The following is a 14162-nucleotide window of genomic DNA, read 5'->3' as shown; positions in this document are numbered from 1 at the left end:
TGGGCCTGTTCAAATGCTGGAAGGACCTGTTCAGAAGATGGAAAGGACCTAGTCAGTGTCTCTAAGTGTCTGAAGGGAGGATGCCAAAAGGATGGACCAGGTTCTTCTTAGTGGTACCAAGCAACAGGACAAAAAGGACTGGGCAGAAACTGATGCACAGGAAATTCCGCCTGAACATGAGAAAGAACAACTTGACTGTGCAGGTGGCCATGCACTGGAGCAGGTTGCCCAGAGAGGCAGTGGAGTCTCTGTTGCAGGAGACGCTCAAGAACTGTCTGGACACAATCCTGTGCTGTGTGCTCTGGGATGGCTCTGCTTGAGCAGGGAGGTTGAACCAGAGGATCTACTGTGGTCCCTTCCAGCCTGATCCATTTTGGGATACTGTTTAGGAAACTGTGTTAGCAAATATTTGCCCTTACAATAAAGCATTCTAGAGCCTGATTTTTGAGCCCCCAGAATTTAGCATTTTAGCATTTCAGTCCTTTGAAATTATTTCAGGTTTGTCTGGCATCTTATAGTTTATCAAGCTGTTGATTGAATAAGATACTGCTTTCCAAATTTGTTTTCTTGTGTGCTCTTTATGAATATTGTACTTAGGTGTTTGCATTGGGAAATTAAAGGCAGGTTGCTGCTTAGAAAAAGAGTAGTAATCTTTTTTGTGGCAAGAGTACTGTAAGATTTTCTTGTATGATATTTATATCACATCTAGCACCTATAGTTTCAGATGCTTAGAAGCTCATTTATCATAAAATGTTCAGGTTGTGTTTGGATCAAGGCAGTTCTCCTAGGGGCAATAAAATCCTGACAGTTTTCAGACCAGGATTTTCAAGAAATTTTTTTTGTTCAGCATTAATAAATTTAAATATATGAATAAAAATTTGCATTACTGAGACAACAATGAGGTTCTGTTTCTCATGTCTTAGAGAGTAATTGCAGAGAAAGGAGAAGAAGATTAGTGTGTATTATATCAGCTTTCCCCTGAGTAGAGAACCAAAGGTTCATTCTGATAACTTGTGTGGTATTAAGTAGATTATGCTTTGTAAGCACTGAGGTTTAATACCTAATTCCTGAAGCCAACAAGTAATCTTAAAAGATGTCTAATAATAATAATTTCAATTGAAAATGCATTTATTGGCACAGATAAAAAGCAATAGGTCATGCTGATGCAGTGTGTGGTGTTCTTTCTTAGTTGTCCTGCGCTGCTGCTGAAAAAAGGAGAATACTTCTGCTCAATAAACTTTCAATATATCAAAAAACCTAAAATCTTGCTTAATTTAATAGCTTTCGTAATATCATATCTTTCCTGATTGGCAAGAGAAATGTGTAGCATTTGGTAAGGCAGCATTAAGTATCTTGAATCATCTGTATGAGCATAATAAGCATAAGGGTTTGTATTCCACACTGTGTTGTGGATCACCTCTTTCTCTTTATGAATGTTTTAGTTTTTAAAAGAGACACTAATTACATGTTCAGTTAAGATAAATGCCAACCTTGTTCTTTGCTAAATGTCCCTGAAGAATGGATGCAGGAAGACTGCAACTCAAACTATACAGGTGCTTTTTTTTTTAATGGATTTTTTTTTCCTTTCTTAAGGAACTTGGAGTAGGAATTCATAATTACATTTAGTAGTGCTTCTTTTTTTTTTTAAATTGTGGTTCACCATCTCTGGCAGAGTATTTATAGTCCCCAGAATTCACATTCTTTGCTTACTTGGACATTGAGTCTACAAAGCCACAGCTGTTCTTACTGTGCTTTTACCAGTGCTGTGATATACCGAGTAGGAAAGGGATTCTGTTCTCAGCTGCACCACTGTAAAATATGGTTATATATGTGACACATTTCCATTTACATCATCTGATTTCTCTGGATGGCTGTAACTGAGATTAGTTTTTTCAAAGCCCAAGAACATCTCTTACTTAAATTCCTACCCATTGCAGCAATTCTTTGTGGTAAAAGATGCACGTAATCCCATATTTGGATTTCAGTTAGAAGTTCCTTTTTGCACAGGCGCATGACTTTCTTCACAACTCTCCTTTTCACACTGAAGTTGTAACTGTGCTCTCAGGCACTTGCAGCTAAAACAAATAAAGGATTCGAGGACCTAACACAGGATAAATGTCTTTATCCAGCACTGGATAAAGCTTCTACACTTCTCCTGCAGCAGCACCTGTCTTCCTCCATTGCTGCTCAGTTTTGGAGGTCCATAAGCTTTTTAACCATTTGCTGTTTGGACCTGACAGATGTGCCTGGGATGGCACTCCTGGCATGCATAGCATGGTACCTTGCTTGGGCTTCTATCCGGTACAAGCTGAAAGTGTAGCAATCCTTGGGGATCCCAAACTAAGAAGCAGCCTCAGCTCATGCCAGTGTAACTCTGATCGAGTGGGGCTTTCCATGAAATTCCATACCTTATGGTAGATGTCTTGGCAGTATCTGCTCCTTTTTATATGATAGCTTAGCATTTGTCATGCTTGCCTGAGAAGTGGAAGCCATTGGAGCCATTTCCTCCTTCCTGAGGAAAATCAAATCTGTCTTTACCTCACTAAAACATCTCCTGACTACCTAAGAAGTCTTTCATCTTCTGGAGACACCTCTGGTTTTTTTGAGTTCTCCAACATGTGTAGACAACAAACAAGTTTTCAGTAAGATGTTTTACTCATGCTGAGAGCACTAGATCCAGTCAGACGTTTTAGTTGTCTTTGTTATTACTAGAGCTCAAGATTTGTTCACTGGTGGTTTGGTGGAGTTACCCTGTGTTCTGGTTTGAAAGCAAAACCACTGAGAGATTCCAAGTTAGAAATACAATTTATTAGGAAAAGGGGGAAAAAACCCAAATACATACAATAATACAAAAGAAAAACCACTGACAGAGTCGGAATACAACCTGATACCCTGCTAGTTAGGGTGGTGGTAGCAGTCCAGATGGAATGGTCTTGTTGAAGTGGTGATCCTGTAGAAACAATCTGGTAGCTCCTGTCCTGTGGCAACCAGTGGGTAAGGGTGGCCATTCCTCTGGGAATCCAGTGGAAAGACTGACTGCTCTGTCCCAAAACCCAGATTATATCCAGGTGGGGATGCTTAGCTCCTCCACCCTGGGCAGAGCATCTCACAGTGAGCTGATACTGTTCTGAGTCATGCGGTGAGTCCTTGACTACCCATTAAACAGAAATGGCTCCAGGAGGGAATTATCTCTGAGTCATGGGGGAAGGCATTGATGGGCCCATTAACAGGAGATAAGGAAAAAAACAATGCCCCTCCTGGTTTCAGCAGCTCTTGAGGATGGGAATAGAATACATTTTTATATTGTAACCTAGAACACCCTGGAAGACTTCTTCTTTTAGATGAATGCAGTAAACACAGAGCTATAAAGGTAGAGTAGCACTGCTCTTTACTGAAAAAAGTGTTTGCTTTTTTTCATTTGGCAGCATCTTTTTCTAAATCTCACCTGTAAGATTCTGCATTTATGACAGATTTTGAATTGTGGTAGTTTCTTCCTTATGAACAGATTAGGCTGATATGCAGTATTGCTTAAGCAGAACCGATCTGATCAGTGAAACAAAGATGCCACGTGTCCAGCAATCCAGGAGTCCCACAGTTTGTATGAGTAGGTCATCTGATGAATTTGTGATGCAGATCTTTGGCTGGTTTTCTGCCTGGTTGGAGGTCTTGTGAAATTTTTATAGTGATACAAAGATGTTGATGTGCTGTATCATTGCAGACAGAATTTAAACTTTTTACTTTTAAACTTTATCAGTGTAATTTGTTTCTTGCTGTAGATACATGGAAATGTCTCTGACTGTGCACCTGTATATTATGTTGTAAACTTTTAGCTCCAAATTTGTTGGTTGGGCTTTGAATTTGTCTTTCTTGAAAGAGATACCAATATAAGTATCTTTTCCAATTGTTCTCAGTGTATGTTTTGTACTAATATCCCTCTTACAAAAGAGGTGTTAGAAAACAGAAATTCTTCCAATAAAAAAAAAAATATAAAAGCAATAACAGAGAAGATAGTAAGAGTATAATCTATCAGCCAGTTTATCTTAATTTCAGTGGGATTGGTGAAAACAAAACTGTAATTGAGTCTGTTCAGTTGTCCGATTTCCCTAGAAGTTGTATTAGTTTGCTCTTTCCTTAAAAATAGAGAAAAAAATCACTACATAAACAATTGTCCCTTTGTGTGAAGGTTCAAGCACAAGTGCGACATGCAAAACTCAACTTTGACAAACTGAAGACTGATGTCTGTCAAAAAGTGGATCTTCTGGGAGCCAGCAGATGCAACCTCCTTTCTCATGTGTTAACAACCTATCAGGTATCCAAGGAAAATGTTGACCTCTGAAAGAATGTTTTCCTGTTAATGTGGTTTTTTAAGAGGTTACCATGGCAATATTCAACCGTAAGAATATGTAGCTAGTGTTGGAGGGAAGATGTGAAATCTGCACTGAAAACAGATTTCTGTTAACATTGGCACTGAAATTTTACCCTGTCTTACAGACAACGCTGCTTCATTTTTGGGAAAAAACTTCACACACAATGGCAGCCATCCATGAAAGTTTCAAAGGTTATCAGCCATATGAATTCACTATGTTAAAGGTAAGGAATATATAGATGTATGTGTTTGCCCAGTGATAACCAGTAAGAGATCATACAAGGGTGTAGAAAGCATATTGATATTTTCTCCATATATTTTCTGACACTTTTATCCCTGTTTTGTCTTTTCATTTAAATACAGGTTTTCTGTTTAATGTCCTTGTGACCAGCTGTGCTGGTGGGCTCCTTTCTTACCTTCCTGATGTTAAAAGGTTTCTGAAGATGTTTTTATGTTTGCTTTGATCCAGAACAATTTCAGTCTAATTTGTGTAGGTAGCCTCTATTGTTGCTGGGTATTTATTCTTCATGCTCTTTTGTATCTAAAAGTTTGATTATTTGAACAACACATAGGATGTTTCAAGATGTATAATAACATTTGGACACCTTGGAAAAGAAACTTGGAACTTGGAAAGAAAATGCACCTATTTTGGTGTACCCTTGTGGTGGAGGAGGAGGGACATTTGGGGATGCTTTGTGCCTTTTGAACTCCCTCCTGTGAAACATTTCACTATGATTTAAATTTGAAATTAGATTGGGAATCTATGATAAAGAAATACCATCTATATTGAACCCACACATGTAGCGAGCAACCCCATGAAGCAAAAAATAACTGTAAAAATGGTTGTGAATATTGTAGTATGTTTAGGGTGTCCTAACAGCTTCTGTTAGGAAAATCTTAACCAATTATATTGCTCACCTCCTGCGCTGAAAAGATGTGATTTCCTGTTTTTCCACTGATATGTATGCTGATAAATGATGCTAATCAGGAGATAGTTTAAAACTATAGGATTTTATGTAATTCTGTACTTTCAGAAAACAGCTGCTTGGGGGTAAGACTGTGTTACTGGCTTTTAGTATCAGGGTTTTTTTTTTCTTTCAGTCTCTGGAGTGTGGGGTTATTTTCTATACCAGAGTCTTCTCCATGATCTCTTGTCCCCAGCAATTAGTTTCTGATTGCTAAGGTGATTAAATTAAAATCTGGTGATTGCATCAGGTGAGATTGTGTTGCCTAAGAGAATAGATGCTACTATTAGATCTAGATAGATCATAGATGCTGCTACTTCAGTTGCATTACTAGGGTAAGTGAGCTCTGCTTGTCACTTCTGGAGGGTGTGGTGAGTCCCATCTCACCTCTGCTATACCTGGGTGTGGAATAACAATAGGTGATTATGGTTAGGGAACTGATCCCTACCAGTCATATCATATGTTCATGCCAGAGTAACTATATATTAAAAAGGAGCTGCAAACTAATTTTACATTGAGATTATGAGCTATTATTTTTTTAACGAAGTATGGTAGATACTAGTGTGATAGCTGGTCTAAGGTCATGTAGTTTCTGATAGAGAAACTTTGGTCTAAAAATGTATCCAATGGAGATGCTGTGTCTGTTGTTGACTTTATGCATTAAAATATAAAACCAGAATATATACTGGATTAAAATATACATAAAATATTTCAATGTGCCCATCTCTACATTTAATTGGAAATTACTTCTTTTAGACTATTTTCCCCCACCTGATACCACAAAAATGAGTCTTTCTTAAATGGAAATTTTTAATTTGATGCTTGCAAATAATTTTTGTCTTTTATGATCCCATAAAAGACAAAATATTGCTCATACAAATTAAACTAAGCAGACGTGAATGTAGGACTAGTGTTCTACTTGAAAACAAGAAACTAATGCAAGTTACTATTTGATTTAGACATAGATTGTTTTACTGAAAAATTAAGAGGTGCTATGTACTGGAAAACTGCTATTTGTATTTTTTAGCATAAATATATATTTGTGTACCAGGTTTACCTCAGGAAAGAGACTCTGAAATGCCTCTTGGGATTGTTTCTGGAAAGAAAGCATTGTCTTTAGAGATGTTTGCCAAACTCCCTTAATGAAAAGCAGCCCATTTGTTTTCTTTGCTTCAGGGTATGTGCAGAGAGCAGTATAATTGTGCTATTGCAGCTGTATTTTGTAACTCTTGAGTGTTGTGCTTGATGAAAGATCATTATTAATGTGCTAACAGCTCTATGTATAGTGATGTAAAAGTATCTGTTACTGTATCCAGCGCTTTACTATTACAGATGATGGGCTGCTGTTTTGGTAGAGCCATTAAGGTTTCTTTGTCTTGAGATTAACATATATCAAATGAATTCAAGTTTATTTCAGGGGCTACTTTTCATGAATAATACCTTCTTCTAATTTCTGTTACCATTTATTTGCCTCAGTTACTTAAATAATATTTAGTTGCATTCTTTAAATTTAAATGCTAGAATATCAAACTTTCTGAAGAGTTTGTATTAACTTAGAAATAATAGTTGCACTGGTGAGAGAGTCAAAAGGCAGAAATCTCAGTGCATCTATTTATTTCTGTGTGAATTGGAATACTGCTGCCTGAGCTCCTTACATGGAGTACTCCCTTGGAGTACTCTGTCTGAACAGGTACTAAAACAGTGTTGCCTTCTGCTGACCTCTGCTGTAATCTGGTATCCTCTCTTGTTTTTTAACTCATAGACAAGATTGCCTATGATTTTGCATCTCTAAAGGTTTTGGTATTTCTTTTCTTGATGGGAGGAAATTCTGAGACAACCTGCTTTCCCTCTTCCTCTTCAGTTCTCCCTCCAAATGAAATATGTTCAAGTTTTTGTCTCCTCAGTGCTGTTGCACTTTTTCATAAATGTTGTTACATCTTGGAATGTATGCCTGGCTCCTGAAACTGCCCTTAGCTGTGTTGCTTTGATTTTTTCTCTGTCAAGAAGTGTGTTACTTGTCCAAGGCACTTGGGAGGAGCTGTGGGTGAGCTGAGTGCCGTGTCAACACTGCTGAGTTAACTGCGGAGGGCAGATTTTATGTGCAATCCAGATGATCTTGGCTTGACTTGAAAGCAGCCCAGATGCAGGTGAAGGAATTTAGTGAGTGAGTAGCAGTCAGAAATGGAGCCTGAGCTGGAACCAGAGTTAACTCTGCAGTGGAGGAATCCCTTGTCGGCTTGGATACTTAGTCTGAGTCCTGGGAGAGGGTGAAATATCACTGGGTGACTTTTGCTGTTAGAGACGGACACACCAGGCAGATTGAATGATTGTGAACTTGCTCTGCTAGTGTGTAAGGCCTTACTCTGATTTTTGTAGTAAAAGAGAGATCTAAGAAGCTGGGAAGATAGGTTTATAAAGAATCCTACTTCAAGCTACAAACGTGATGGAGCTCACAACAAAATCCATTCTAGCCCACATGAGCAGCCAGAAGAGTGCTGTGAAGTTACACATCTGTGTGCTCTGAGCAGCCAAGACAGGGCCATGTCCAGATGAAGTGTGCTCGCTTTGGTCTGAACTCAGTCTGTGTTGTCATAACTCTGTTTAATCACTGCACTTTCTAGATGGTGAGGCTTCTTCCCTTTCTTGTAATGTAACCTAAAACAATTAAGAGAATATCATGATTTTATTTCTATGCCTGCTGACAGTAGTGATCACATTACTGTGGGTCCCTGTTTAGAAAATGGTTGACTGTGGCTTTTTCAACATTCAGTTTTATTTCATACTCATTCTCTAGCTTTTTTAAATCTTTTTGAAAAGATACTTCAGTTTGTAGTGAACCTCAGAATGCAGAGTAGAGGAAAATAATTTCACTATTTGGTATCCAATTTTGAGTCCAAATAAAGTTATGTGGAATTATTGCATCAAAATACAGCTTCTCATTATTGACAATTTTTATAATAATCACCATTGAAACCAAAGCTGTATTTCAGAGCTATGTTCATTTTTCTGATACAGGAAATAGTAACTGCCATTATTATCATGCTGTTTCCTTCCCAAGGTACTTGTGAACTCCATTTCTATATGCTGTTTCCGTGGTTGGATCACTGTCCTTTAAATACGGATTTCCTGAAACATTGATGAAGGAAGCTTCTTAAAATATAGGTCCTTAAAGAAGGCTGCTTATTTCCCTGGAGTTTTTTTTGTGAATATGCAGACTTTACTTCTAATAATTTTCTTTAACTTGTATATCTAGGCTGTGGTCAAAGAAATTCTGGTTTTTGTCCAAAACCTTTATAACCCTTTTGGAGCAAGCTCTGAGGTGCTATACTTGGTGGCAGGCAGAGCACCACAACTGTTTGACCATCACCTCCTGATTCAGTGGGCTGTGTGTCCTGTTGTGAAGATGTCCAGGTGGTTCAAGTGCCCAAGGCAGCACAGTCCCCATAATGCAGAGCTGCTTTATTTCTCTACACTGCACTTTTGTGCAAGTATAGTCGATATTTATTCTTGAACTCTAGTCCAGAACTTCTTGGAGTCAATGGAATAATTCCCATAAATTTTAATAACGCAAGAAGTGCAGTCTAATTGATACCCAGTACATATGCAGGTGAAGGGTGGCATCCATACATAGGTTATCTAGCTGAGCTGGCTGGTGTCCTTATTCAGCATCCGAGAAGTACACTTACATGTGACTCTGGGTAGCAACAGTGTCAAATAAAAGAGTGGCAACCTCAGAATAAGGTTCATTTCTTTAAGGCTTTTTTTATTATTGCTGTTTTTGTGACCTTCTTTTGTGACCTTCTTTTGACCATGTCTGTGGTGCTGAGGCTGCTTATGACAAATTAATCAGCAGTTCTATGCAGAATTAGCTTATTGAGGGGGGAGGGGGAAAAAGCAGCACATGACAAATGTAGAAGTTTAGTTTCTAAAATACTGAAGTGTAGATTCCTTATACAGGCAAATACTGAACCAAGCAGAAACTGGAATGCTCCTTCTGGGAACTCCTCTGTCCTGGTTAACAGAGCAGTGGAAACGAGACCTGCAGCATGTCTGGGAATGCTTTTGTTGTGACAGATGGGCTGGGCACCCTAACTTTTATTCAGTCAATTAGGCTGTGGTTTTTCATTTTACTTTTCTCATGAAACACATTCATGTTCTGTTCAAATTCCAGATGTAAAACCACTACATTTTTGTGGGTTTTAAGTATGTATAGAAGGTGACTTCTCTGTTTTACCCTTGGGCAGGGGGGGCATGAGAATAAGTTGGGATGCGATGCACTCTTGTTACTATCAAGGCAACATTAATAAATTTAATTACAAATGGCCAAGACAATTCACATATAACATGGTTTAATTTTTCAGAAACTGAGTCGAACTTTAGAAAGAGGCAATTCTTTCACCTTCACAGCAAAACCGTTTGATAGAGATAGAAATATTTACATTGCTAACATCTGCTTTACCTAATTACTGTGTTCCTTTATTTAATTTTTTTAGACAGAATTTCTAATTGATACATAAGAGTGACAACTAGTAGTATATTTATCACTTCAGAGTCAGTCTATAATGCTTGTGTTGGCTTGTTCTGATCTCCAAATTTTGGTTTAAAAAATGCTCACCATGAAACTGCACATCGTTATCTTGTAGCACAGCCTTTCAGATTGCAAAGGGACAGTAGGGTTTCATAATACCACACCTGGCCTTCATCAAACTATCATCCCAGATTTTAACCCTTGTTTCCAGATTCAGGATACAATCAGTATCTTCCCACTACCACTGCAGTTGCCAAGTTTGTGTAAACAATTGTGGAGGGGAAAAAGAGAATAAATAAGAAAAGAAGCAGTATATGAGGAACGAACAGATGTAAAGAATTTATTTTTCTCATCTTAAAAAAAGGAAGAGAAGGAAAAAATAAGCAAATCCCCAAAATAGCAAAGAAAAATGCCATTTGGCCTGCTTTGTACATGGTGTAGATAGATTTACTTAGAAATATTGAAAATATTTACCCAGAAGTAATCATTTAGAAATATTACAAACAGAACATGAGTTTAGAAGTTGCCACATGCCACCTTCTTATATAAAGTGTGTTCACAGACTCAATTTGAATGAGTATCTTCTAAACACTTTTAATTCTGCTTGAGTCAGATACTGTTTTGATATGGTATAAAACCATTTTTGCTTGATTTCTCCTGGTTCTAGAATCAGGTTTGGTCTCAAATGACACACTTTAGCTTCCCTGATTCTAATTGGTTTTCTTCTTTACATTTATATTATGGTTATGATCTAGAGCTTGCAAGATCCTGTGAATAAACTAACAGAAAAAGCAGAAAAGGAGGACCAGCAGATTGAGAGCACCAATTCAGTGGAAGATCAGCAGAGTCAGTAAGTCACATGTCCTGTATATCAAAATAATAAGTATTTTTGTCTGTAATCTGCTTCCTGCTTGCTAAAGTCACCAAACATAAGTAGAGATACAGACACGGCTAGTCTAATTTTACTGGTTACCTCAATATAAAAAATCCTGAAATGTTGGAATGTGTACATCAAAACTAATAAACTTAATGATGACGAAATTAAGAGGTTTTAAAAGACCCACAAAACCCTTATGTGTTTTTCATCTTTTCTGGTCTTCTTTTTTTTTTTTTTTCTGCTTTTGCTTCATTTTTTCTTTATTGAAAGGAATGGTAAACAACTATACATGGGAGAAGATATATGAGCATTGTATTTCTCGTTTCAGCAGCATCTCCTTTCACCTGGAAATAGGATATAGATTACTGATTGCTCCAAGCAGCGATTAGTTTTTGTAATGTATACAGCATCAGTTAGTAATCCAATGAAGCAGTAGGTACTTAGTATAAAGTACATCTAAGTGAGCTGATGCTGTCAAGTTTTGAGTTACCTGTAGCTCTGAGCTGAGAGAGACTTATGAATGGGCTGCTGTGGGGAGAGGAGAACAGGAGAAAGCGATGCGATCCCTCCCCTACCTGACCGTCAGGATTCGGTTGCCAGGAGATGCAGTGTTGATACAATCCTGCTGCCACCTGTTGTTTTGACTATCCCTGCTTAAATGAAGCACCCAGCAAAGGATCAATTGTCAAAAAGCAGAGAACAGCTTGACTGATTAGTGGGTTTTGCTTGGCTATTTATAATAATGGATTTTTAAGGAGTTCAGATTTTTAGTAATTTTTCTGGTTCAGATTCAGAACCACTGACCAATACCACTTTATAAATTGCTCAGATTTGGTGCTGTTGATATTAGAAATGACTTGACTAAGTACTATTTGGTAGGTGGTTGTCTCCACAGCACTTATGTCCATCTGTGTTATCTCATGTGACAGTAATAGAGTTTAATAAATAGCTCTCTCCTCAGTGTTGAGTGTAAATTTCTAGAATGAATGTGTGATTTATGCAAGATGTGTGCATTGGTACCTGCCAGGAAATGCATCAGATGCCATGTCATGGTTGTACTTGTGTTTGTTTATGGATTATCTTTGTCCTTGTCTGGTATAAAAGTGAGGGACAAAATATGTCACCCTTTTGCTGTCTAAAACCGTAAACAAACATCTAAGATTCGAGAAGAATTACACAAGACAAAGCTTTTTAAATCCTCACGAATTTTCCATTCACAGTAAACATTCATTATACTAGAATTTGGCCTGAATCTAATTTTCCTCTACCACAGTCCTACCCCCAAGAGCAGGGGAGGTGTCTTTTTCTGTCCTGTCACTAGAGGGTAGGAGGAATGTGCCTACACAGTCCTTTTCACCACCACATCAGCCCTGTGGCTGCTTCAGTCCCTACTCCCTGAATGGCTTTACACAAAGTAATAGCAGTTGGAAACTCCGTATTCTTCATTGAAGAGATCACCTCTGTATAAGAGTTGCGCATAAACTGTGCCTTTATTTTTCCCTGTTGAGGGCTTTTTTCATCAATGCTGCTGATCTGTTGTTTTAGAAATCTGCTGGCATGGGGCAAAACTGTCCTGACTGTTGATTTTTAATTAGTTGCTGTTAAAAAGAGAAGGACAAAGTGGTTGGTTGCCACTTTGAGGAGAAGGAGGGGGAGGGGGCTGGGGAACAGTTGTAGCTCCTTCGTAATAGCTATGCAAGATCAAATGTGCAAACACAGAATACACAATACTTTTCAGCAGAGGTTGAGTCAGACTAAAAATGGAAGCTGATAGAATTTGCTAGTTCAATCTAATTTTCATTTTCAACAGACCTGCCAATGAAACAATAAAAGCTAACAACAGACCAGCAAATGCAAGAGTCCATCTGTTATTACAGTTTATTTGTTAATGATAGGAATCTGTAATGATTTGACCAAAAAGAGGAAAATGTATTGTTATTTTAGAGCCCTGGAATTATTTTTCCAATTTTTTTCTTATTCTTTCAAATTAAGGTTGATTTCATTAGATGACGAGAGCCATACCAAGGAATCGAACTATTCAGGTATTATATTTCATGTTATCATAGCTCCATAAGTGCTGTAATACTTGGGGTTTTTTGTTTGCTTTGGTTTATTTCCTGTATCAGCTTCACCCAGCAAATCCCTACAAATGCATAAAACCAAAGGCCAGGAGAATCTGTTAATCCCTTGCATGTTACATCCCACTGCATTTCATTCAGTCATTCTCAGACAGGTCAAATAGCTTGTGTTCCAAAGCCTAATTCTTACACAGGGCATGTACCCTTCAAGAAAGGGATCTGCAGGTTAGCAGGTGAGACAAGGGAGGTGTGCCACATAGCTGACTAGTTTCTTCCAGTCATTAAACTGTAATCTGTGAAAAACTTGATGAATTCAGTGGAACTTCAGCCCAAAAGCCAGGCAAGGTCATACTCAGCTGCTGCCAATGACCTTACGTGTTGTTATTACCCAGTGACACAGCCAGGCTCCAATTGGAAGTGCACTGAGAAAGAAAGGAGGGAATAGATACTAGTGATAAAAAGGGAAATTCTGAGTACATACTAAGAAGCAAGTGCTTGCAGTGAGGGTGGTGAAGTACTGTAAAAAGTGGAATCTTCATCCATGGAATTCTTCAGGATGATCTAACTTTTTCTACTAAATTAATGGTGGATAATTTTAATGTGTTATATTTTATCCTTCATTAAGATATTTACAAGGTACTACATGAAAGTCAAGACTACTCTAAGATCTTTATTTGAGTGGGTTAATTGTATTGATGTCTTGAACTCATAATCTCATCTTTATTTTTGAGGGTTTTGTTTCCACTCCACTTTACAACATCCCTTTTCAAATATGAAATACATAGCTGGACAAGAGATTTTTGATCTTGTTCTTACCTGTTACGTTTCTAGAAGGTAAAATCACATTACTCTTTCTATATCCAAGAACATCCCATTTTGCTGCAACATCAAGTTTGAAGCTCATATCTGAATGCATTATTTACCAAGACTCAGTTACTTTTAGTCATAGCTTTCCAGGATTCATTTGTCCTTTCTACGGCATGGCTTTTATTCCTTAGTCCTGGAGATGTAACTTACAGCTTGGTGTTACTGAATTTTCCCAGCTCTGACTACAGCAACAGAATGAGTGGACTGACTGACCACCTCTAATAGTCTGTTAGTTGTTTGCACATTTTTTTCTAGAGTGATTTTGTGTTTACTTCCAGATGACTGCTAAAGCCGTTGACTAGCAATGGATAAAACAGTAAAGCTTTGCAGATCTAAGCTAGAAACACTTCTGCTCTGCAATTATTCCTCCTAACAACGTGTTTTTGACATCTGTTAGTTGTCACATTCCTAATCTATTCAATATGTTCAGTGTAGATGTTACGCAGTGCTAACTTTTCAGCTGGAAGGCTGTGCAGTGCAA

General features: G+C 37.9%; 1 protein-coding gene across 8 annotated transcripts in view; it reads left to right on the top strand.

Moving 5' to 3' along the window:
• The window catches only part of ICA1 (islet cell autoantigen 1), a 65947-nt gene that overhangs the window by 37885 nt on the left and 13900 nt on the right, over positions 1-14162 (top strand). For all 8 annotated transcript variants that reach the window (XR_005955017.1, XM_041466399.1, XM_041466403.1 and 5 more), the window contains 4 exons: positions 4184-4309; positions 4492-4590; positions 10615-10709; positions 12729-12778. Coding sequence is in view for 7 of the 8 variants with exons in the window: in XM_041466399.1 (XP_041322333.1) it covers positions 4184-4309; positions 4492-4590; positions 10615-10709; positions 12729-12778 (370 nt within the window). In the remaining variant the exon portion in view is untranslated. The remainder of the gene's footprint in view (positions 1-4183; positions 4310-4491; positions 4591-10614; positions 10710-12728; positions 12779-14162) is intronic.

The sequence above is a fragment of the Pyrgilauda ruficollis genome, unplaced genomic scaffold (genome assembly GCF_017590135.1).
Source record: "Pyrgilauda ruficollis isolate IOZ18807 unplaced genomic scaffold, ASM1759013v1 scaffold2, whole genome shotgun sequence".
NCBI lineage: Eukaryota > Metazoa > Chordata > Aves > Passeriformes > Passeridae > Pyrgilauda > Pyrgilauda ruficollis.
This window is presented reverse-complemented; position numbering and strand designations above follow the sequence as displayed.